At 40.1% G+C, this 23,972-nt stretch overlaps 1 protein-coding gene across 5 annotated transcripts in view; it reads left to right on the forward strand.

The window, feature by feature from the left end:
- The window catches only part of LOC142436914 (thyrotropin-releasing hormone-degrading ectoenzyme-like), a 337,115-nt gene that overhangs the window by 14,697 nt on the left and 298,446 nt on the right, over positions 1-23,972 (forward strand). For all 5 annotated transcript variants that reach the window (XM_075540257.1, XM_075540259.1, XM_075540255.1 and 2 more), the window contains exon 2: positions 1,582-1,708. In XM_075540257.1, the coding sequence (XP_075396372.1) occupies positions 1,582-1,708 (127 nt within the window). The remainder of the gene's footprint in view (positions 1-1,581; positions 1,709-23,972) is intronic.

Raw genomic sequence — 23,972 nt, forward strand, 5'->3', positions numbered from 1 at the left:
TGACATAGATTGTTTATGGATTTGAAATCAGAAAAAAAAAACCCTTGATATCAAGAAACAATTTCACATCAAGAATGCATCCCAGCTGAGGCAGGCGGATGAAACAGAACAAGTACCTTTAGCGGAAGCAGGGGGATCACAGGTGGGCGCAGAGTCCTGTGGATCCAGGGTTGGTGGGAAATGGCAGGGTGTTGAAACATGCAGGGTCTGCAGTCCACATGGGGCTGACGCTAGAGGCAGACACAATCTTGGCAAGCAGGGAAGGCGGCGGGCTTGAGAAAGAAGTTCTTGCTGTTCGCTTATAAAAAGCCACGCCCCCAAGGAGGCGTCACTAGGCGACTACATGATTGACAGGTTTGACTCCACCCCTGCCTCCACAAAAGTACCAAGTTAGTATAAGATCTAACCATTACACATGGACTACAGTTTTCCTTTGTAGTCTTTATGAACATAAATATCCATTTACATATACTAAATAAAATATTTTATACTGATTTGGGAAAATCACCAGTAAGAAAATAAATCCTTTTATCTGTAAAATGGGATTGGGAATAGGTGTTTTAGAATTGAAAAACACTGTAGAACTATCTGGTGGCAAACACCTTTATTTTATAAATGAGAACATTTGAGACCCAAGCAGGTTAAGTAATTTGCTCACCAGCATCCCACGTTCTTAGTGGCAGAGTTGGACTAAAATCCAACTCCCAGGACACTGCTCTCCACTGCTGTACAAAATACACATTTCTTATTCACACAATTGATATGAGGATTAGGGACCACATCTGTGAAAAATAGACTTAGCCTTTGGAAAGAAGGATGCTGGATAGCTTTATGAAAGCTTTATGGAAACTAATCTCATTTTAGCCTTTTCTGTACAATTGTTAGTTTTGTTCAGTTTTATGTTACTTGCCTTAGGATCCTTCTTGGCTGAGGACTAGATAATATACAATGCTTGATTTAAAATCCATATTAAGGGTCCAGATTGTGCTGGAATATGAATGATGTTCAGCTGGGTTTGAGCCAGGAGCACTTGCAGAGTGCCCACCAGAATGAGGATTGTTGATGTCCAGGCAAGAATTTTCTATCCCTGGTTTGCAGAATGGGAACAAGACAGGTTTTTTCCAAAGAAAAGAAGGGGGCATAAATTATATTTCTGCCCTGCTCAGTAATACTTTCAAAGTTTGTTATAATATGTCTTTAACAAACCATGAATTTTCTCTCCTGCTGAGCCACCGTATCCTGACTATTTTCAGCATCGTTAGGGACCCATTATATTAATCCACCATACCTTCAAATCTCTAACAGGCGCACATAAGTGATCACTTTGAATATTTATTTTGAAGCAAGGTATAGAATTGTTCTCTTTGTCGTCTTGCAAAGGGAGGAAATTGTAACTTGCTCACCTTGGTTACTTCAATTGTTGTAGTTTGATTCTTTCAATTACAAAGTGCCTTGATATAATGGACAAAGGATATTGTTTAATTTTTGTAGTCCTTGAAGTAATTTGTGTAGGTTCATATTTGCACGATAGATACAACTTGAGACCAAAAGGCTAAAGTGCTGCGTCTGCATATGTTTTAGGTGCGGTTGTATGCAAGACCCGACGCCATCAGAAGAGGATCCGGGCACTACGCCCTCCATATAACAAAGAGACTAATTGAGTTTTATGAAGACTACTTTAAAGTGCCCTATTCTTTGCCAAAACTCGGTAAGAATTTTCTTGTTTATTTTTTCAGAAGGGCTCCTTGAAGGTGGAGTTTATTGGTTAAGATGCTTAGGACGCATGAACAGTCTAAGGGTTATATTTTTAGAGGCTATGATTTCACAAGAGGTAAAATAAAGTTTGGTGCTTCTGGATTCTTGCCACAAAGTATGTGTATAATTATTTAAGAACTGATGTAGGTTTAGCATTTTAAAAGATAGCCAAAATAATTCTACTTTGTTAAAAACATGCGTAAAAGGTTCTTGGCAGTGTCACACTTCATGTTCTTAACTACCGTGTACAGTAGGCACTGCTACACGATTATTTTTTATATTAAGGAAATTGAGACCATGAAGTTTCCTATTCCTGCAGACAGCCATTAAATGAAGGAGCTGGGATGTCAAACACATTCTCTGTGATTCCCCAAAGTCTTCACTGTGACACTATGAGGAGGTACCCATTGATTAGTGCTTGTTTCCTAACTCTCACATGCCGGGCTACAGTGTGTAAGCTGCCCCTCGGTTTTTTTCATTCAGCCACATGTTGGATGCCGAGTTATAGTAAGTTAAATAAAGAGAAGAGAGAAAGGAATTGCACTGGTCATGGGATTGTGTTCTCGAGTGTTCTTATGTTTCTTCCATGCACGAAAGTAGTATACTCAACACTGTTGGTTGAATGAATAAATTAATTACTTTTATTACTTTAACTTCAATGAGGCTGCTTTGGCAACGTCATTCTATGACTTTCCAGAAAGGTAGAATGCATACCCATTTTGAATGCTGAAGGTATTTTTTCTTCTGAGAAAATCTGTTTTGAAATCTCACATCACAACACTCCTTTGTTCCCCCCTCCCCACCGCTACACGTTTTTCCTTCCCAAGGGGATTTTTGATCAGGATCCACATCAAAAGTATTGCTCATTGGCAAGAACAAAGTGCTTTCATGATCACAGTGCTAGCGTTTCAACCACAGGTTCTTGTCCCCAGAGAATAGGCCTGTTTCATTAAAGTACCTGCCTGCTGTGTAGCTTTACTGGTCATACAATGAGCTGTTTAGAAAATAGACAGAATAGTTGACACTCTTACCACTAGGTGTAGCATGTGATGGAAAAGAATGAGATTGTACATATTTGAATTCATTTTAAAACATAAATAACTTCAAATCCATAGGCAACGTGATTTTTTGTTTTCTGTTTTGTTTGCGTTTTTGTTTTATCCTCTCTCTCAAGTCCTCAGTTAGCCCCGGTTACGCTGACATCTCCCTGGTGGGAACCCAAGGCAGGGAGGTGTACCTGACCTTATTTGCGCGGGAGGTGACACCATGCTCTGTACTCGGTCAAACAAACTGGAGCTTCCCAGCTTGACCCTAATGTCCCATTCACGAGTGCTTGTTGCAAGTTCAGCAGAGAATAAAATGTGGATCATTCTTTGTCTCTTTCAGGCCGGTAATTAGCAGAGGAACTCAATTTAAAACTTCAGGGGTCCCATGTAACTGTCAGCTTGCAGCAGGGAGCATTTCTGCTCCTCTGCTTCACTCCCAGCCGAACCATGTACGCTTTCTCTGTAGAAATGGACGCTGTTCACTGTGATGGTGACTCGCTAACATACTTTAGGGTGTATGGCATGGAATGATTTGACTTTACCCCGGCACAGTCAGTGTTATCTTGGGAAGATATCACAGCCCATGTGCTTTGTAAAATTTCTCTCAGTTTCTATGCATTCTATAGATATTTTCATATGTCTGTTAATGACATTATAAGTACATTTTCTATATAAAATCCTACATAAAGTTTGGTAAAAGCAGAAGTAGTTTGACAAGGTCTTAGCTTTTGTTATACATTGTGAATTGTATTTTCAAAAAAGGAATATTTTGGAATCAACTCGGTTTTTATGAATGACCCAGGCAGACTCGTTTTGGGTATTCGCTGTGGCTGTCTTACTATAGAGTCTATTTCACCCATCCTCTCTTCCCTTACCTATCTTCCCTTCCTGCCCTCTCTTCGACCTTCCCTCCTCCTCTCATTTCCTCTGCAGGTGTTCGTTGGGTCACTCACCTGTTGTAGACACTTAACTTTCTGATAGCCATAGAGTTGTGGATAAAAAATGCAAAACTTCATTCTATACTAATATTTAAAACCTATTAATTTGAGGCAAGTTAAATCATTAAGTAAAATATATAGCCTATCAGCTACAGATTAAAAGACAAAACAAAAACAACTCAATGCCATAAGATTGATGCAGACTCACAGCGACCTTGTAGGATAGGGTAGAATGCCCCTGTGGGTTTCCCAGACTGGAGCTCCTTACAGGAATGGAAAACCTCATCTTTTTCCCATGGAGTGGCTGGTGATTTTGAACTGCTGACCTTGGGGTTAGCAAAGGCAGAAAGGATGAATAGAAAGTGTGTGTGTGTGGCACTGTAGATGAAGCTCATATTTTTACTTGTTTTACTTTTTTCTTTTTGTAAATTGATTTTGTTGTGAATTGGGTGACGGTTTACAGAGCAGATCATCAGTTTTTTTTCAACAATTAAACACATTTTGTTTCATCTCATGTACCATCACATATGTACTTCCTTTCTGTTACCCGTTCCCATCCATGCTTCTTTTCGAATGCTCTGAAATTTGTCCTTGGGGAAATGCTGCCCTTTGGGTCTTAATTGGTTGATTATACTCAGGTGTGCCTACCACACTAGCACTGTTATCCCTCTTGAGACCTGTCTGATGTGTGACTGAAACGTGAACTACAAGGGTGAGTCCAGTTACAGACCTGAGGAGTGACTAAGGATCATAGACTTCAGGGTGCCACCAGTCTCTCTCCAGCCTGTGAGCCCGGTCTCTTTTGTGATTCTGGAATCTGTACTGTATTCTCCTCTGCTCTACCCGAGCCTTCTGTGTAAGCCTTTCCATAGCAGGTGGAAGTGGTAGCCAGGCGCCACCTAGTGCTTTGTGTTTCATGGATGTGAAGGCTGATGTGTGCATGCCCCATACAACTATTAGACTAATTGTTTCCATGAGAGTTTCTATTTTTATCAGTCTTCTCTCCTCCCAGTGGGGGAGCAAAGGAGACCAGTAATTGTACCCTAGATGGCCACATGAGTTTTTCAGGCCTCAATCTCTACTCACCAAAGTAGGCCTTAGAACATCGCCTTCATGAATTACCTATGTCACCCTAACCATTGCTAATAAGTGTTTGGTTATGTCTAATAAGGTGTTGAGGTTTTTAAATGGGAAATCACAGAAGACACCATTGGGAAAATGGTTTTTGAGCAAAGGACTTAGGGTAGTAGAAAAATTAGCCCAATACATGGAAGAAATGATGGACACAAAGAGATGAACAGAAAATTTCAAAGGACAGCTTGAGAAGACAAAATAAATTATTATGATTAAATGTGCAAAGACTTAGAGTTAGAACACCAAAAAGAAAGAACATAGTTGGCATATCTTTAACTGAAATAACTCATTATTAAAAAAGTCAAGCCTTCAGTTTCAATCTTGAAAGATTCTATCTGCAAAATATTGAATGATGGAGAAAGCATTGAAAGAAGGAATACACAGTCATTGAACCACACTAATCAACATTTGTCCATTTCAAGATGTAGCATGTGACTAAGAACTAATGACACTGAAGGAATAGATCCAAGCTGTCCTGAAAGTATTAGCCAAAAACAAGGTTTCAGGAATCGATAGAATATCAATTGAAATGTTTCAACAAAGTGATGAACCACTGGTAGCACTCCTCTAGAAATTTGGAAGATGGCTGCTTTGTCAACTGACTGGAAGAAATCCATATTTATAATCATTCCAAATAAATGTGACTCAACAGAATAAGAAAATTATCCTTGATATCAGATGCAAGCAATATTTTGCTGAAGTAGTAAACAACAGTTGCAGTAGTTCATTGATTTGGAGCTGCCAGAGGTTCAGGCCAGATTCAATAGAGGATATTGAACAAAAGATATCATTGCTGAAATCAGATGGATTTGGCTTAACACAGAGAAGACCAGCTGTTGTGCAGCGTGTTTCATTCACTATGTGAAGGGATTCCACTGTATGAATCACTGCAAACTATGGATTACCTTGAGAAGAACAGGAACTACCTATTATGCTCATGTGAAACCTGTACATGGATCCAGAGGACATTGTGTGCACAGAGCAAGGGACTACTACTTGGTTTAAAATTCAGTAAAAGCGTGTGTCAGAATTGAATCCTCTTGTCCTACTTACTCAATTTGTTTGCACAGCAAATCATCAGAGAAACGGGATTATGTGAAGAACTCAGCATCAGGATTGGGAGGCAGGCTTATTAACAACCTTCAATATGCAGATGACACACCTTGCTGGCTGAAAGACAGGAGGACTTAAAGCTCTAGTTGTTAAAAATCAAGGATTTCAGCCTCAGTATGGATTACAACTCAATGTAAAGAAAACCAAGATTCTCAAAACTGGACTAATAGGTAACATCAGGAAAAACAGAAAGATTGTAGTTGGCAAGCATTTCGTTTTGCTGGGATTCATCATCAACACTCATGGAAACAGCACTCAAGAAATGAAGCAACACATTGAATTATGTAAATCTGTTGCATAAAATTTCTTTCAAGTATTGGAAAGTAAGAAGGTCACTTTGAGGACTGAGGTACAGCGGACAGAAACCATGGTATTTCAGTGACTTTTTGTGCGTGTGAAAGTTGGATATTGGATAAGGAAGCAGAAGAAGATTCTCTGCATTTGAGCTACGGTGTTGGCAAAGAAGAATGAAAGTCCCACGGACTGCCAAAAGAGCAAACTGGTCTATCTTGGTGAAGGACGGCCAGACGCTCTTTAGAGGAAAGATGGTAAGACCTTGTCTCACATACTTGGAACTTATTATCAGCAGAGACCGGTCCCTGGAGAAGTCCATCATGCTTGGTAAAGTGGAGCAGCAATGTAAAGAAGGAAGGCCCTCAATGAGAGAGAGGGATTGGCAGTGACTGCAACAGTGAGCTCAAAGTGAAGGACAGGCGTGACGCTGGGATGGAGACGAGTGCTCTGTTCCGATGTGCATAGGGTTACTGTGCAGCACCGACTTGATGACAACATTCAAGCGGGTATCCAAAAATAACCCAGGTTTTTTTTTTCTAAGCTATGCATTTAAATTTTTTTACAAAACAACCTTTTAACCTTCAAAGTATTATCCATTATACTTAATACATTAGTCAAATCTGTGATTCCATTCTTGGAAACATTTTCAAACTCATCTGTTTGGATGGCTGAGAGCACCTCCCTCGTTATTTTATTCTACTGGACAACAAAGTGAATCACGGCCCATTCCTATGTCATCCTCGCCATCATTTATTATTTTTGAGCCCGTTGTTACAGACACTATGTCAGTCCATGATGTTGGGGGGTCTTCCTCCTTTTCTTTGACCCTCTATTAAACATAATTTCCTTTGGCATGGGTTAATCTCTCCTGGTAGCATGTCCAAAGTACATGAGATGAAGTCTTGCCTCACACACTTCTGAGCAGCATTCTAGCTGTATTCTATTTTTTAAAAATTGGTAGCTCTTATAGATATTATAAAAATTTATATTTCAATTAGATCAAGCATATTTGTACAGTTGCTGCCACCATCATTTTCAAAACATGTTCTCCGTGAACTTGTTGATATCAGATCCCCTTTATCCCCTCCTTAGCCCTCCCTACCCCCCAGGAAACCTTATTATATTATTATTATTAAATTGCCATATCTTACACCATCAAATGTTTCTGCTTACTACAGTTTTGTTATTTGATCCCCTCAAATGGGACACAGTCATCATTGCTGTCCATCTCTTAGAAGAGAGCTTTGTTTGTTCTTCTGGCAGCTCATGGTACTTTCCATATTGTTTGCCAGCACCATTGTTCAATTGCATCGATTCTTCTGTGGCTTTATTCACTATCCAACTTTCATGTGTATTTGAGGTGACCCATGGCTTGGATAAGACATGCTATATAGTATTGGTTCTTAATCATGGGTAAATTTGTTGCCCCATCCAAAAACCAAAACATTCGGAGGTATTGGGGACATTTGCAATGGTCCCAAATGCGGAGAGATGATATTGACATTTAGAAGCCAGAGGTGCTGCTAAACATTTTACATCGTGAGGCCAACTGTTCATCTGAAAATGTCAGCAGTGGTTCACATAAAAGAACTGTGTTGTAGGTGGAAAGGGCAGAGGCATGAAAAGCAGTTAAAATTCAGGCCCAAAATGATGGCCACTTAGTGTAGGCTGTTAACAGTGGCATAGACAGGAGTAGAACAATTCTGGTTGGTAGCAGAACCATTTGGAATTTGTTGACGAAGATGTATGAGGTGTGAAAGAGAGAGAAATCAAGGCACCAACTCTAAGGTTTTGAGGAAAGAACCATAAATATATCAATAAACTCACTGACCCTGAGTCAATTCCAATTCAGTGACTCTGTAGGATAGAGTGTAACTGTCCCTTTGGGTGTCTGAGGCTGTAAACCTTTGTGGGAGCAGAAAACGTCATCCTTTCTCCTCAGTGTGGGTGATGGATTAGAACTGCTGATTTTGTGGTTAGCTCCACAAGCAAGTCACTTTGGCACCAGGGCTGAAGAATGAGAAGGGTGGAATTTCCATTTGCTGAGACAAAAGATCGTCTGTCCAAGAAGGAGATCACTTAGAGACTGACATATCTATTAAACATTTAGGTAGACATTTTATATCTGCTAGAAATTTAAACAGATGTTGGATTTGAAACTGGAGTTGACTGAGTGGTTTGGCTTGAGATATACATTTGTCAGTATCTAATGAAATGTGAAGCTTCGTGCACTCACCCTGGTGGTGAAAGAAGGTAGAAAAGAGAATGGGACAAGGCAGCACTGACAGAGATCAGTCATCTGAGGCTATCATCTACATGCCCTTGAGTGGATTCCAGCAACTGCAAAGCTGCTAATAGAGGTGCTGAGGAAACCAGGAATAGACAATGTCTAGAGAGTATCTCAAATAGGAGCAGACAATTCTGACACGTCATGTTACAGGCGGACTGACTGAGAATTAACTTTAGCAACGTTAAGGTAATTACTGACTGTCTTACAGATAAAGAAGCAAAACTAGGGACACTTATAAAGAGATAAATTGATATCAAGACAATGCCTCATACAATTGTAGACATGGGTAAGTTCAGTCTAGCTCAAGTGCATGGATCAGATGTTAAGCTGGGGGCTTCTCCTGACTTGCCTAACTATAGTGACTGATTACACAGAAAGAAAGAAGACAGAAAGGTCAATGACTACAGGGGAGGATGAGTCTGAGGTCCGAGGTCAGGCTTGTGGCTGCAGAGTTCATAAAATCCATGCACAGAAGGCCAAATGGCAAACTATTGGTGACGTCGAGGGTCATTAATGTAGATAGTGGGTCTTTGGTTGAAGTCCAAAGAACCCCAGGGGTTGATGAGCCAGATGTAGGATCCCCACCATCAAAAAGCGAGGCAGTTTCCCACAGCCTCAACTGACCAGTACATGAGTAGTAGGACACATTCCCCAAAGAAACCTCCTTCCCATTGCATGAGGGCTGTGACCTAAGTCAGGAGGTTGCATCCCGCCTTTATGTTCTCACCTGTGCTTGTCTACTCACAAGCAGACCCCAAGATGGGAATTGTTGTGCTGTGTTAGATCACATCGTGGAGGATTACTGGGAACTTATTGAGAATCCTGACCCAGCCAAGATGAGGCGAGACTTACCTGTCACAGTGACTTTGACAAGTTGCAGGGGATGTTGGCAACAAATACCTGATAGATGTGTTGAAGAGACAATGGATGTGGGGCATGACTATAGACAATGGGTTTCTAGGAATTCCCAGTGATTTTCTAAGAGGAGGAGGGGAAGAAAGGCTTATGTTCTGATAACACTTATCTCTGGTGGACAAAGGCTGCTTCTGCAGAGCTGAGAGCTGAGAGCTGCCTTAACTTGCTTTCCCCAACCAAATCCCAGAGGAATAAGGAGCTTGCTACTTTCCATTAGAAAGTCAAATTTTAGACCAATTGAGCCAATAATAAACTACTAGTTGACCTGATTTTACTTAAGCTATGGAGGCGAAATGTGCATGTAAGGGTATTATATGACCAATGACCTTAAAATAAAATTTTCTATTAATAAATATTAAAATTTTAAAAATCTTAAAAGTAATTTTTATTTCTCGATTATAAACTCTGCAATGCCTTCTCTCCTCTCTTTTCCTTCTTTCCCAAGTTCTTTTTCAATTGTAATACTGAGCAGTCTGTTTTTCTATTGTGGTCTCATCTGTTAACATACCCCCAAGGGTTTGAATTTTCTCCTCATGTGGTTTATCCAGGAGAGACCCCAGAGGAGAATTATGTAATTGGTGTTCACCATGTGAGGATTTGGTTTTAAATCTCTAAATTTGATAATTAACCTATCTGTAGGTAATCTATTTATATGAGATTGGCAGATCTTTTCTATTTCTAGCTGTTCAATTATAATTAAAAGTGTATCATCTACTTGATACAATACAGCAAGCTATCTTATTTATATTTTATCTTCATGAGAACCCTCAGAGGCATGGAGTGCTTCTTAAAAGGATGTGTTGTAGAAATTTGAAGAATGAAATTGTCCTCTTTCCTCCTATCCCAAAGACATACTAAAAATAACAACAACAAATACTTATATCACTTTTACTATATATGAGTCACTCCTTAGGACATGGAACATTTTGACCCATTTAGTGTTTTACTATGGCCTTAGGAGATAGTCCCTCTTATATTCTCATTTTCCAGATGAAGAAAACTAGGCATTTGGTGATGAAGTAAAGTACTCAGATTACACACTTGGATCTGGAATTTCAAACTCCATGATCTGTTCTCAGGAATAATACAAGACTTTTTCCTTTGTTGTTATTGTTGTTTTAGTTCCTTAAAGGCAATACATGTTCTTTATAGAAAAACTGGAAACTTAACTAGCTAAAAGTGCACACATGATAGCTCCTAATTTTATCTCCGAAGATATATTTGAGTATTTCAAGTGTGATTTCTTCATGGACATTTCATAATTAATTCAGTGATAGATAAAGTGAGTCAGAATTTTATTGGAATATTTTGTTATTCACCCTGTTTAAATTTCAATTAATTATAGACTGATAGTTTTCAGTTTACTTTTGGTGCTGCTCAAAATCTGTATATCAAGAAGTTCTCTAAAGCGTATGCTCGATTACTTCTTTTCAACACTTTATGCTTTTATGAAGATCCATTACCCACCTGGCACAGAGGTGCCATCTTAGAGGAAGAACTGGTATTTTGTAACAAGAATATCTGCCTTCAGGGAGATTGTGGTTTTGATGAGGAAGCAATGAGATATTTATAGGAATGTGTGAATTAGAGACTTACACAATATGGGATGTAATTAAGTACCAACGTGTACGGTACAAATGTACGGTACAATTACCTGCTAGCCAGGCTATGAACAGTGACTCATTGTACTATATATCCAGAACATGAAATACCTATTAAAAGCAGCCTTCATTTTACTTAAGTCCAGAAAAAGAGAGGGGAATTGAATGAGAAGAAGAGATAGAAGTAGATGGGAGATCAGTTTTCATGTTGTGTACTAGGGAAAGCTCATAGATTTCACTTTATACATTTGGTTTTATATAGTATGTTGATCGATTTACTTTCCTATAATAGACAAATTATGAGATATAGTACCTTTTGAATTTTTGTAAATGAGAGAGGTTAGCTTGTGTAGTTTCTCAAGTTGTCACAGATGTATCTATGTCTTCATGCTGACAGCACTGATGACAACGACAGTCCTTCTCCTTGAAGGTGGGCACGCTTACTGTCTCTCATCCGGTAGCGTGGTTACAGTTCCATACTTACTCTGTGATTGGGTCTTCTCCCTGTATCAGTGGCTGTATTGTTGTTTTTAATTGGAGGTAATAGATTTATAATACTTGATTATGCATATTATAGTGATTATTTGTGATCCTTTCAGTGTGTTTTTTCTTCCTCCGTATATATTTTTTCTGCTTTTGCTTAGCTATTGGAATGTACAAATACTGAATACCATTTACCATATATACTTGTGTATAAGCCGAGTTTTTCAGCACATTAAAAAAATAATTTTATTGGGGCTCATATAACTCTTATCACAATCCATACATACATCAATTGTGCAAAGCACACTTATACATTCGTTGCCCTCATCATTCTCAAAATTCGCTTTCCATTTGGGTTCCTGGAATCAGCAACTCATTTTCCTTTTTTCCCTCCCAATCCCTCCCTGCCCCCCTCTCCCTCATGAACCCTTAATAATTTATAAATTATTATTTTATCCTATCTTACACTGCCCAGTGTCTCCCTTCACCCACTCTTCTGTTGCCCATCCCCCAGGGAGGAAGTTATACGTAGATCCTTGTGATCGGTTCCCCGTTTTTAACCCCCATCCCTCCTGGTATGGCCACTCTCACCAATGGTCCTGAGGGGTTCATATGTCCTGGATTCCCCGTGTTTCCAGATCCCATCTGTACCACTGTGCATCCTCTGGTCTAACCAGGTCTGCAAGGTAGAATTTGGCTCATGATAGTTGGGAAGAGGGAGCATTTAAGAACTAGAGGAAAGTTTCATTATTGCTACAGTGAACACTGAGTGACTCATCTCCTCCCCACTACCCCTCTGCAAGGGATGTCCAGTTGTCTACAGATGGGCATTGGGTCCCCGTCACACGCTCCTCTCCTTCACAATGATATGATTTTTTCCCCACCTGTCTTTGTTGCTTGAAACCTGGTCCCCTCGGCCCTTCATGATCACACATGTTGGTGTGCTGCTTCCATGTGGGCTTTGTTGCTTCTGGGCTAGATGGCCGCTAGTTTACTTTCAAGTCTTTAAGACCCCAGACACTATATCTCTCGATAGCCGGACACCATCAGCCTTCTTCACCACACTTGCTTATGCACACATTCATCTTCAGCGTTTATGTGGGGAAGGTGATCACACAATGATGGTTTTTGTTCTTTGGTGTCTGCTACCTGATCCCTTCAATACCTCGTGTTCACATAGGCTTGTGTGCTTCTTCTCTGTGGGCTTTGTGGCTTCCGAGCTAGATGACCGCTTATTTGTCTTCTAGCCTTTAAGACCCCAGATGCTATATCTTTTGATAGCCGGGCACCATCAGCTTTTCCCACCACATTTGCTTATGCATACGTCTATCTTTAGCGATCATGCTGGGAAGGTGGGAATCATGAAATGACCATTTAGCTGAGCAAGGTGCTCTTGTATTAAGGGAATGCACGTGAGGAGGCCAAATGTCCACCTGCTACCTTACTACTAAACCTATAAATATATGCACATAGGTCTATTTCCCCCATAATCATAAATATATTTACATATGTACATGTCTGTATTTAGGCTTCTGGGTATGCCCTTTTCCTCCTACTCCTTCCCTCTATTTCCTTACGCCTTCCTCCTGTCCCACTACCATGTTCAGCCTTCTTTCTGGTTTCAGTAATTCCTCTCAGTACCTTGCCCTTGGTCACTCCCTACCAGTCCTCCCATCCCCTCCCTGGCACTGGTTTTGAACCACTCCTTGTTCCCTTGTCCCTGAGTTGGCCAATACCTCCTCCTTTCCCCCACCTCCCACACTCTCATTTCCCTCCGGGACCTTTGGTCCCGTTATTTTCTTCTTACATTGTTTGTCCCGCCTATCTTATCTAGGTGGACCTGCAGATATAATAATATGTCAGCACATTTTTAATGCAGTTTTTATGATAAAATTATGTGCCTCAGCTGATATTCAGGTCGGCTTATATTTGAGTATATGGGGGTGTGTGTTTTCTTAAGTTGATCAAGTAACACTTTTTTTGTCGGGGGGAATAAAATTTCTGGGAGGTCTGTATAGCCTAGTCTAATTCTGACTTCAACCTCAAAACACTTTATTTCAACTAGAGCTCTTCAAACTTACAATAGAGCTATTTAATCTAGTGGGTTATTGGTGGAAACTAACATAAGCTGTCTCGGTGGGCTCTCAGGGAAACAGGTGAGGCAGTCCATCTCGTTTCAGTTTTCTAAGTACCACCGGGAAATACTTTTGTGCAAATGACTATCCTTGCTCCCCATTTGGAATCAAGTAAATGTAGACGCCTCCTGCCTCATGGAGCTAATTTATTTCGTCAAAGTCCTTCATAGGGTGATTTTTCTAAGGAAAAAGAAAGGCAGTTCCCATTAATTTCAATGGCAAATATTTTTATGCGTTTCCTACCCCCACTGCCTTATGCTAAAACAATACCAAATCCAAGTCACTTCAGGATTTATCAGCCATTTTACAACAATCCAGCAAGGCAATTTTCCCTTCATTAATTATAATATGATCATTTAGCAGTCCTTGTTAAGATATTTTGCATTTACCGCATAGTGTACATTTCTAAGACTACACTAAAAATGCAAAGCCAAAAAATAGCACTGTGACAATGAGAGAAATCAATGAAAACAATGCATTTTAGTGGGGACGCTGCATGAGATTATTACGGCTATAAACCAGCAAACCATGAGTTCATTGAGAGGAGCATGTAATGCAACACAACAGAATTGAATTAACTAATTCAACTAGTATTTATTGAGTAGTGACCAGATAACGTTGTCCTCAGCGATGATAATAAATGGTCTCTTCCATTAGGAACCTAAAACCTAGTTGATTTTTATGACTGTGCAGCTTGCCAGCATTGTTTGATGTTCAGTTTGCTTACCACCCTCCCCTATGCGTTCGTTTTTAAGAGTGTCTGGCCTTTACAACGTTGGGTTTGTGCCCAAGCATATTTTCATTAATTTAGTATTAGTCTTGTGAAAGAGTGCTTCTCCTCCTGAAACTACATGCAATTTCAGAAAGTGCTTAACTTGCTCGGGTGTGTTTGTAAGGAGCCCCCCAAGGCGTTGTTTACAGACTCCAGCAGCAGTATCCGGTCCTGACAGCTCTGCAGTGAAGTGAGAGAATGGACTGGCTCCACTATGTTGACTTGAATCATTGCTAAAGTCTCATGCTCTGTATTCTTCCCCCCGCCCCTATTCCCATGGCTTTAATGATGCCACGCCAGTGATGGGACCTTCTCTCAGGATCACCCGAGCCCAGCCTCGCTCGCCTACTCCCAGACATCTCTCGGATTTCTGTCCCTGCCCTAAATCCTTGATTTTCTCCTTTTATTGGGTCCTTTTCTGTTGGCACTAAAAATGGGGAACTGTTTCTCTTCACTTAAACACACAGACCCACACACTTCCACTCCCACTTATTCCAGCCACTGGACAATTTCTCTCCTTACTTTTATAGCCAAACTGCTTTAAGAGGTTAGCTGTCTGTACTGACTCCAATTTTTCTCTCTCCTTTATCTTTTGAATGCACTTAACACCAGGCTTTTGCCCCCTACACGCCACTAAAACTGTGCTTGTCAAGTGCAAGAATGCCTCTCCATTGTGAACTTCAGTGGTCAATTCCCAGTTTTCATCTTGAACTGCCAGCAGATTCTGACACAGTTGTTCTCTCAACTCCTTAAGATACTTTTTTTTTCACTTGTCTTTTCAGACAACACATTTCTCTTCCCTGCCCGCCATCCCTCCTGCTGCTCATTGGGAATTCTCTTCCTATGTATTTACTTTCCTTTCCGTCTCTCTTCACATTTTCTCTCGAAGTGTCCGGGTCTCAAGTTGCGTAGCTCTTTTCTTAACTACCAACTTTAGTCACTTATTGACTTCACCTAGCTTCTTTAATTACTATCTGCTGATAGCTAACAACTCCCAAATTTGATCTTTCCAATTGAGTTCGCTCTCAATTTCAGATGTCTACTTTGTACTATTTGGCATCTGTTTGAGTGTCTAAAGCGTATATGAAAATTACCATGTTCAAATTTGAGGTACACATTGTAAATCACTGTCTTTTTCCTTCTGAAGTTTTGCCTATCTCAGAACAGGGCAGATCCATTCCTCCAAAAGTTGTTTGGTGTTCTTGCTGGCTGCTGTCTGGTGATTCATTCTCACGGTGGTCCTGTGTGTGTGTAGACTAGAATACGACTCCGTTTGCTTTTCGTTGTTGTGAACTTTTGGAAGTTGATCGCTAGCACTGTCTTCGCTGGTATCTCTGAGGGGAAATGAATCGTTAGCTTCTCAGCTAGGAGCCAAGCACTGAAGTGTGCTAGCTAGAGAACCCCTACATTGTTTAGAAAACACACAAACAAAGTAGCAACCTTAGATTTAAACTCTTTGTCTCTCATGTCACACACCCAAGTCATAATGCATCTTTTTGGTTCTATATTATAAATATCTTGGAAATCTGATCACTTCTAGCCATTTACCATTGTAACAGCTCATACTGTTATCTGACTCGCCGTGCTTTCTTTGTCTTTGTGCACCTTTTAACTGAAATGGATTCTGATGTTAAGTGGTATGTGAATGTGATATGTCCTGAATTTTAAGATTCTGTTGGACAGATGTTAGATTTAGCTGCTGCTGCTGCTCTCCTGTTCACACCTTGCCTTGGCACCTAGTGCCCATTCAGGGATTCTTTGGTGTTTCAAGACCCTGGATGGTGTGGCTGCCGCTCCATCCTCGTCTCCGATTCCTCTCCTCCTTGTGCACACCTGTTCTGGTTACACTGCCAGCCTACTGTTTCTTACAAGCACTACGCAGGCTCCTTACTTGGGTGTTTTCACTTGCCCTTCTTTCAGCCTAAAGCCCCCCTTCCTTCAGATGTATGCGTACTTAAAATAATCTGTTTTTCAGAGTTGTGTTTTCTGACTTCCGCTTTTTATATTATAGCCTTGCGGTCACTCCTTATCTTCCTTCTTTGTTTTACTCCTCTCCCTTTCCCTCATTTCATGCAGCATTAAGGTTATCATTTCCCTTATTAAATCTTGGTCTCTAGCCCTTGTCCCACAGCAGGCACTTGGACGGCGGGGAGAAGAGTGTCTTAGTCGGAGGGAAGATCCATTGCCAAGGCTTTGAGGTGTGCAATGTTTTAGTCTGATTAACAGCAACAAGGCCAGTGAGGTTGGACTAAAGTCAGTGGGGAAAGGGGTAGCAAGAGATGAGATCAGAAGGGGCCAATTATATATGACTTTAGGGGTTTTCACTCTGTGTTTTTTTAAGAGTTTGGTTTTGGGTGTTAGGAATGTGACCTCAAGATAGGCGATACAAGAAGAGATGGTTTTATTTTCTTGTTTGCAGCTCGATTTCCACTGCCGAGTGCCGTGCCTGACCCAAGGGAGGTACTTAACAAATCTTTCAGTGTTTTCCCATCTTCCATTTTAACCCTTTGTATTATGTGGAAGATAAGAAGCAAACCTTTTCTTTTACTGTTGTTGAAAGTATATACCAATTCCCCATGTTGACCTCAATGCTAGTGAGTACATACCCCAGGTCTGCAACCTTCCTCATTCTCCTTTGCCGAGTCATTCCCCTCCAGGAACTTGAACGTTTTGCCCCTGAGGTTTCTAGTTAATATTTCATGTTGCTTTGGTCAGCTTGATCTCATGCAGTTTCAAGGGCTCCAGGTAGTGTGAAGCCTATGAGCATTTGAAACGCTGGTACACACTTTTCTCCCGTTTGGTCCAGTTATTCCACAGAAGCTTTGGTCAAGATGTTCAGTAATGGTAGCTGGCTACCATCTAGTTCTCGTGGTTCATCTTGTTTGAGAAAATGATGACGGTTTTCCTCATAATTGCAAAAGCTGTGCCTTTTCGGTAAATAAGATGTCAACGAGACTAAAGATGTGGTATCTCTATTTGCAACAGCCCTGCCATTAGGGCCCCCAAGTAGAGTTTGCTGTGAAGACTGGGGGCAAATGCATTGAGCTTTGTTTACCATCAGAGCAGTGTGAGGGTGGAGCTGTTAAGAAGGGTGGTTTTGCATGAAATGCTTTTTTCTTCTGAAAATGCAGAATCTCGCTTTTCTTGGGCATTAGAACCACATTAATTAATGGATTTGACATATGTTTATTGGCTGTTTACTAGATACTATTCTGCCAACTGGTGGAAAATCAGCAGTTAATGAAACAGATATTCCTGTTCTCCTGGAGCATACTTTTTAATGGGAAAAGACAGGTCGAAAACAAAACATTTATGATGTTAGAAAGTGATAACTTATATACGAAAAATAAAATGTTGGCAGGTCGGGCTGTAGTTTTAAACAAGGTGTGTGGTCAGGAGAGAAAGCTGCTCAAAAGGCATGGAGGAGGCCCCACCTGACCCCTGGCCTGCCTGTTGACATGAGGCAGACGTCAGCCATGCCTCGACCTTCCGTCCTTCTCTATCCTATGCTGACACGGACCATTCCTGCCATGACACTCTACGTTCATGCTGCATTTCATGCTGAGGCAGAAGTCACACATAGGACCCACAATTGTGTATTAGGGGAATTGGGAGGTAATCCCAAGTCAGGATCAGCAAACAATACAGTTATGGTCATTGGTCCACAGCAGCATCTTCATAGCCAATAGCCAGCTCTCTCTATAGTATCAGCCTCTCGCCACATGATCTCTTGGCCTCTGGCTCTTGCGGCCAAGAAGCTGACCTGCTGCTCTGCCTCGCAGTCTCAGTGTCTGCTCTCTCTCTCATGATCTCTCTGCTTCAGCCTCTGATGTTGGGTTGGTTTCTTTGCTAAGTACCATGGTGTCTACATCATATCTTCTGGTGTATCTGGTGTCTTTGCTCTTGGCTTGTGCTACTTTAGAAAGGGATTTCAAACATACTCCTTTGGTAGTTGTTCTTCTGATGGGTGATCCTGGGACTTCTCTCTCTGCTCCTGCTTTTGAAGTGTCTCTTATATAGAGAAAATGATTTTGAGGTGTGGTGTTTAATCTTTCAGCAGACCATAGCCCCAAGGAAACAGGGTGCTGGCTTGGTTCACCCCCTCTGCTGCAGTGGAGACTTCATCCCCCTAATCTACTGTCAGTGCAGTAGAGAGCTCTCTCCAAAATGGAATTCGAGCCAGCAGCGCAGAGGCCAGCAGTTTTAGTACATCATGTAAGGATTGTGGCCAAAGGACCATATTCATTGATGCTATCTCAAAGGCCTAATGGTGAAATGGTTCATTATTCAGCTCCCTACCAACTGGTTGGCAGACGGAACCCACCCATTCATTCGGTAGAAGCAAACACTGGAGATCATTTGATTGCAGCTAAGATCATTCTAGTGCAGGGGTTCTCGATCTTTCTAATGCCATGACCCTTTAATACAGGTCCTCATGTTTGATACAGACCCCCAACCATAAAATTATTTTTGTTGCTACTTCATAACTGTAATTTTGATACTGTTATGAATCATAATGTAAATATCTTATATACAGGATGTATTTTCATTGTTAAACAAATTGAACATATTTAAAGCATAGGGATAATCACTGTAGTAATTATATATTGTGAAACATTTATTTTTAATGACAAATAAAAGAAATTTGGTCTTGAAGCATGGTGTAGCATGGGTAACAGTCTTCATGCCCAGTACTTGTATGTGGGTGTATCTGCATGTGGGCGGACCTGCCTGGAGACAGATAGAGAAGGGTCTCGGTTCCTAAGACCATTGGAAATGTGTTGAGAACCGCTGCTCTATAGGGTAATTTTACTTGGTCACATGGCATTACTGTGAATTGACATGGACTCAATGGCACCTGAGAGAAGCCTGAAGGAGAACATTGTCTGACTCCTTGGAGAAAAGTCGGGGGACCGGGTCAGACTGCATGGACCTGAGAGTAGGATTTGTAAACTAACTGTTGCTGACAATCAAAGATCTTCCATGGTTAATGAAAGGCTCACTTTCATTTTGAGCAGAGGAGCAATTGAACTCTGCTTTGAGTTAATATTAAGTGGTCACTTAAATAACCCTGATAGCATGGTTGTTACGCATTGGGCTGCCTAATTGCTAGGTCAGCAGTTCAAAACCACTAGAAACTTGGTTTGAGAAATATAGGGCTTTCTACTCCCATAAATAGGTCCAGTCTCAGAAACTCGCAGGGGCAGTTCTACTGTGTTTTCTAGGGTCATTGTGAATCAGCATAGACTCAATAGCAGTGAGTTTCAGTTTTTAGCTGCTTCATATAATATGGCTTTGGAGGATAGAGGAGAATCAAGGGCAGAAGCTGAGAGGCTCCTGCATTAATCTGAGAAAGAATGGAATTTTCTACAAGAGTGCTAGCAGTAGAGGTAGACAGAGTGAACTTATTTTGGATGGATTTTGAGAGGAGACCCACCACAGTTTGCTGCATTACATCTGGAAAAAAGGAAGTTGGGTGCCTCTTTCTCTGAACTGCTTTTTAGTGTAATCTGGTGGCAACTAGTTTGAAAAACGATGCTCTTTCTTCTTTCCCTTGTAGCTTACACTTCTGCATAGCTACAGTGAAGGGGCGCAATCTTTTCATGCTTCCTTATTCCCTCGTGGTTGTTTGAAATTAACATAGTGGGATGAGTCATTTGTATTTTCAGTTTTGTCCAAACAGAGCAGCTGTACTTGGAACAAAATAATGGTTGTAATAATCTTTTCTTGGAGTAAATTGTTCTTTCACTGGCCATTGGTCAATCCGGAGTTAAATATAACCAAATAGCTATCCTAAGCCTCAGAGGACAAGCGCAACATTTCATTAAAGTCTAGGCTGGGGAGTACTGCTGACAGAAGCACTGCCAATCAGGCAATTTGAAAAGAAAGGTGACCATTCCTATAAACTTGAGAGCTAAAATAGCTTATATTGAGATCAGTAGGTTTTTCAAAATAGCTTCATTACAAGAAACTGAGACTGAGGGGTCGTTATGTAAATTAAGGTTACCCTTCTAAAAGCCAATAAAGGCAGAAAGCTCTCTAAGAGAGAAATAGTCAAAATATATTTTTTGTCTCCCTTTTCCCAGTGTTATTTTAAGCATTCTTTATCCAGTTCTGAGCTTCTCAGAAAAAAGACAGGGACTACTTGTTGATTGATGATCCTTTCTGCGGTTTAGGGGCTTCGAATGACCATGATCATGGCTTTCCTTTACCTTCAGCATTTAGGCTGTCTGATCTGATACAATAAAGAAGAGTAACAAAGATCTTTGTTGTAAACCATGGAATATTCACTCCCAATCTTGTGGAGCGAAAAGCAGATGTCCCTCTCTCACCTGAGTGAGGTATACTTTGTTTACTTTTTATTTTTTGTAATCTCAGAGGGGATTGTCTCTCAAACCATATTAAAATTAAACTGGGATGGATATGAGGAAATTATCACAAGAAAAATAAATTGAAATATTTTTCCAGTTAATAACAAAGGTACAGTCTTCTAAATAGTGATCGATGCTGTCATCATTAGGAGTCATTAAGTTGACACTAACTCAGAGAGAGTGCAAGTATGCTGTTAGGTACATGGAGTCAGTGACCACCCATAGTGACCACTATACACATCAGAATGCTACACCGCACGGCCCTGTGCCATCTGCACAATAGTTCCTACCCTTGAGCCCATTGTTTCAGCCACAGTGTCCGTCCATCTCCCTAAAGACTTTCCTTTTATATTGATGCTCCTCCACTTAACCAAGTTTGGTGTCATTCTCAAGGGACTTGTTTCTTTTGATAATATGTACAAATATGTAAGATGAAGTCTCTCCTTCCTTGCCTCTAAGGACCACTCTTGGCCATATTTCTTCCTCAACAGATATTTATTTCTCCTTTGGGCAGTCCAAGTACTTTCAATATTCTTGACCAGCACCACAGTTCAAATGGATCAATTCTTTTTTGGCCTTCCTTATTGCATATCCAACTTTCACATGCATATGAGGCAATGAAAAATACCATTGCATGGGTCAGGCACACTTTAGTCCTCAAGGTAACACCCCGCTTTTCAAGACTCTAAAGACGTCTCGTGCAGCAGATTTACCAAATGCAATGCATCAGTTGCTTCCATGAGTAGCGATTGTGGATCCAAGCAAGATGGAATCCTTGGCAACTTCAGTTTCTACATTTACCATGTTGATACCCGTCAGTTTAGTTGTCAGGATCTTGGTCTTCTTGACATTGAGTTGTAATCCATACCATAGACTGCAGTTCTTGATCATCAACAGCAAATACTTCAAGTCCTCCTCATTTCCAGCAATCTAGGTTGTGCCATCTGCATGTTGCAGGTGCTCGAAGCCTTCCTCTACTTATCGCAGGGGTTAATAAGCCTTCCTCCAATTCTCATGCCACATTCTTCTCCTTATAAGCCAGCCTCTCATGATTTTCACAGCATATATATTAAACAAGTATGGTAAGAGGATACAACCCAGACGCATAACTTTCTTTATAGAGAGAGCAGAAGGAAACACTGCCTAGCTACATCCTCCTATCAGTTTTTGTTATCTTGAGCTTAATGTTGAAGCCAGGGTCAATCCATCTTGATGAGGGTAGTAATATTTTTGTGCTTCCTTCTTCTTTAGCAAACATGAAGCCCTTTTCCAGGGGCCAGTCTCTCCAGGTAACATGTCCAGAGTATGTGAGATGTCTCACCATCTTCGCTGCTGAGGAGCATTCTGTTCTTGAGCACTTCAATCTTCTCTCTGTTTCACATGATGTTATGTATTGATCCAATTTTAAGCACTTGGGGTTTTTGTTTCTTTTTTCAGATTGAGTTGAAATCCATATTGGAGTGAATTATATTTATAAAATAAGATTTTTGCAAACTACATTTTTACTTGATTGACTGTACCACTGCAGTATCTGAGATTGAGATTGAAACATTATGATTTTCAAATGGAAAATATATTACTACGTCAGTTTTAGCCTTACAACCTCTTTCACGATCTTTGAGAACTGTGATGCAGCTGCAGCACATGTAAATGTAAAACAGACTGAAGTGTAAAAAAGAGAGGTGGCCTGCATGGGAGGTTGCCATACATAAGCAGAGCGGATCCAATATGGCAGTCGTAAATGATGCCCCTGGGGCATCTCTAAAGCTTTAGGGAGTCTAATTTTGAAAGAAGGAGTGAGTTCCAAATGCCATTTTTCAACTGGAGGAATTTTAATGGTTTATAGTTTAGATTTATTCTTTATTGGCTTTATTTTCTCCTATGGGTTTAGTCTCCTTATGAGAAATAATTCATGAATGACCTAAAGTATCTCTTCAATAAGATAGAATAGCATGTTTTTTAGCTTTTAAATTGTTTAGCATTTTCTTCTATTTTACAGACTGGAAAAACATTCACTTGACTGTAAAATGATTGGTAGGTTTATAATGTTTAGGATCATTTAGCTTAAGTACATTTAGATAGACCCTGCAAGTTTTTATTAATATTAATAAAACTAGATAGTGAGTGGTATGAATCCTGGTGAGCCAAACTTCTCCAGTGGACGAAACCAACACTCTGTAGCTGTAGCAGAAGTTTGGTTATACTTCTATACTTATGCATGGACTTGGGTCACATTCAGTGCTACTTGCTGAGATTTGAGGGATTGTCAAAGACTATATGGCCCAAATGTAGATATGACAGCCATAAAGTGTATAAGGCTTCCCTTTCACAGTTTCACTTTATATTAATTATTTAATCATTTAAGAGATTTAATTGGGTTATCATCTTAATATCTGTTAAACTACCTTACCCTTTCCTGGCATCTGTATTGAGACAATTTATAAGAATAAATTTCAATCAAGGAAATAAATCTCCAAAATCAATATGATAGTGATTAGAGGACATTCACTGTAACAGATCAGACACTAGATAAATATTTTACAGTTTGGGAGCCATAACATGACATCGACAACTACTCAACTTCGTAGAGGTGGCAAGAAAGCAGCCATAAATAATTTATAAGTGAATGAGGATAGGCGTCCCAGTAAAATTTTACACAAAAACAGGTAGGCATGTGGATTTGGCCACGGACTCTACTTGATTGCCTCCTTCATTCATCAACACAAAAACCTATAGTTTCTTTAAACTAAGAGGTTATAATCAGGGATGTATTTTCTTTCTACATTTCTATATATGCTTAAAAATAAAACTCAACTGTCACATTAAAAAGAACTGGTACATTTAGTTTTTATTAAGATAATCAATTTGTCTATAAATATATATAATGGTACCCACATTAATTGAGTATAAATATGTATCAAAATTATAATCATATGCTATATTATTTGTATATGATAAATGACTATATTTGTTTCTATATAACTTTTGAAAAGTTTAAATTATATGTATGGGTAAATTAATTTATTTGTATGTACCATATTAAACATATTTATGTACAGTATATTAAAAATCAATATTGCATATTCATCTAAAGACTTATGTTGATACTTTTGTCTAATTTATTT

The sequence above is a fragment of the Tenrec ecaudatus genome, unplaced genomic scaffold (assembly GCF_050624435.1).
Source record: "Tenrec ecaudatus isolate mTenEca1 unplaced genomic scaffold, mTenEca1.hap1 Scaffold_86, whole genome shotgun sequence".
Lineage (NCBI taxonomy): Eukaryota > Metazoa > Chordata > Mammalia > Afrosoricida > Tenrecidae > Tenrec > Tenrec ecaudatus.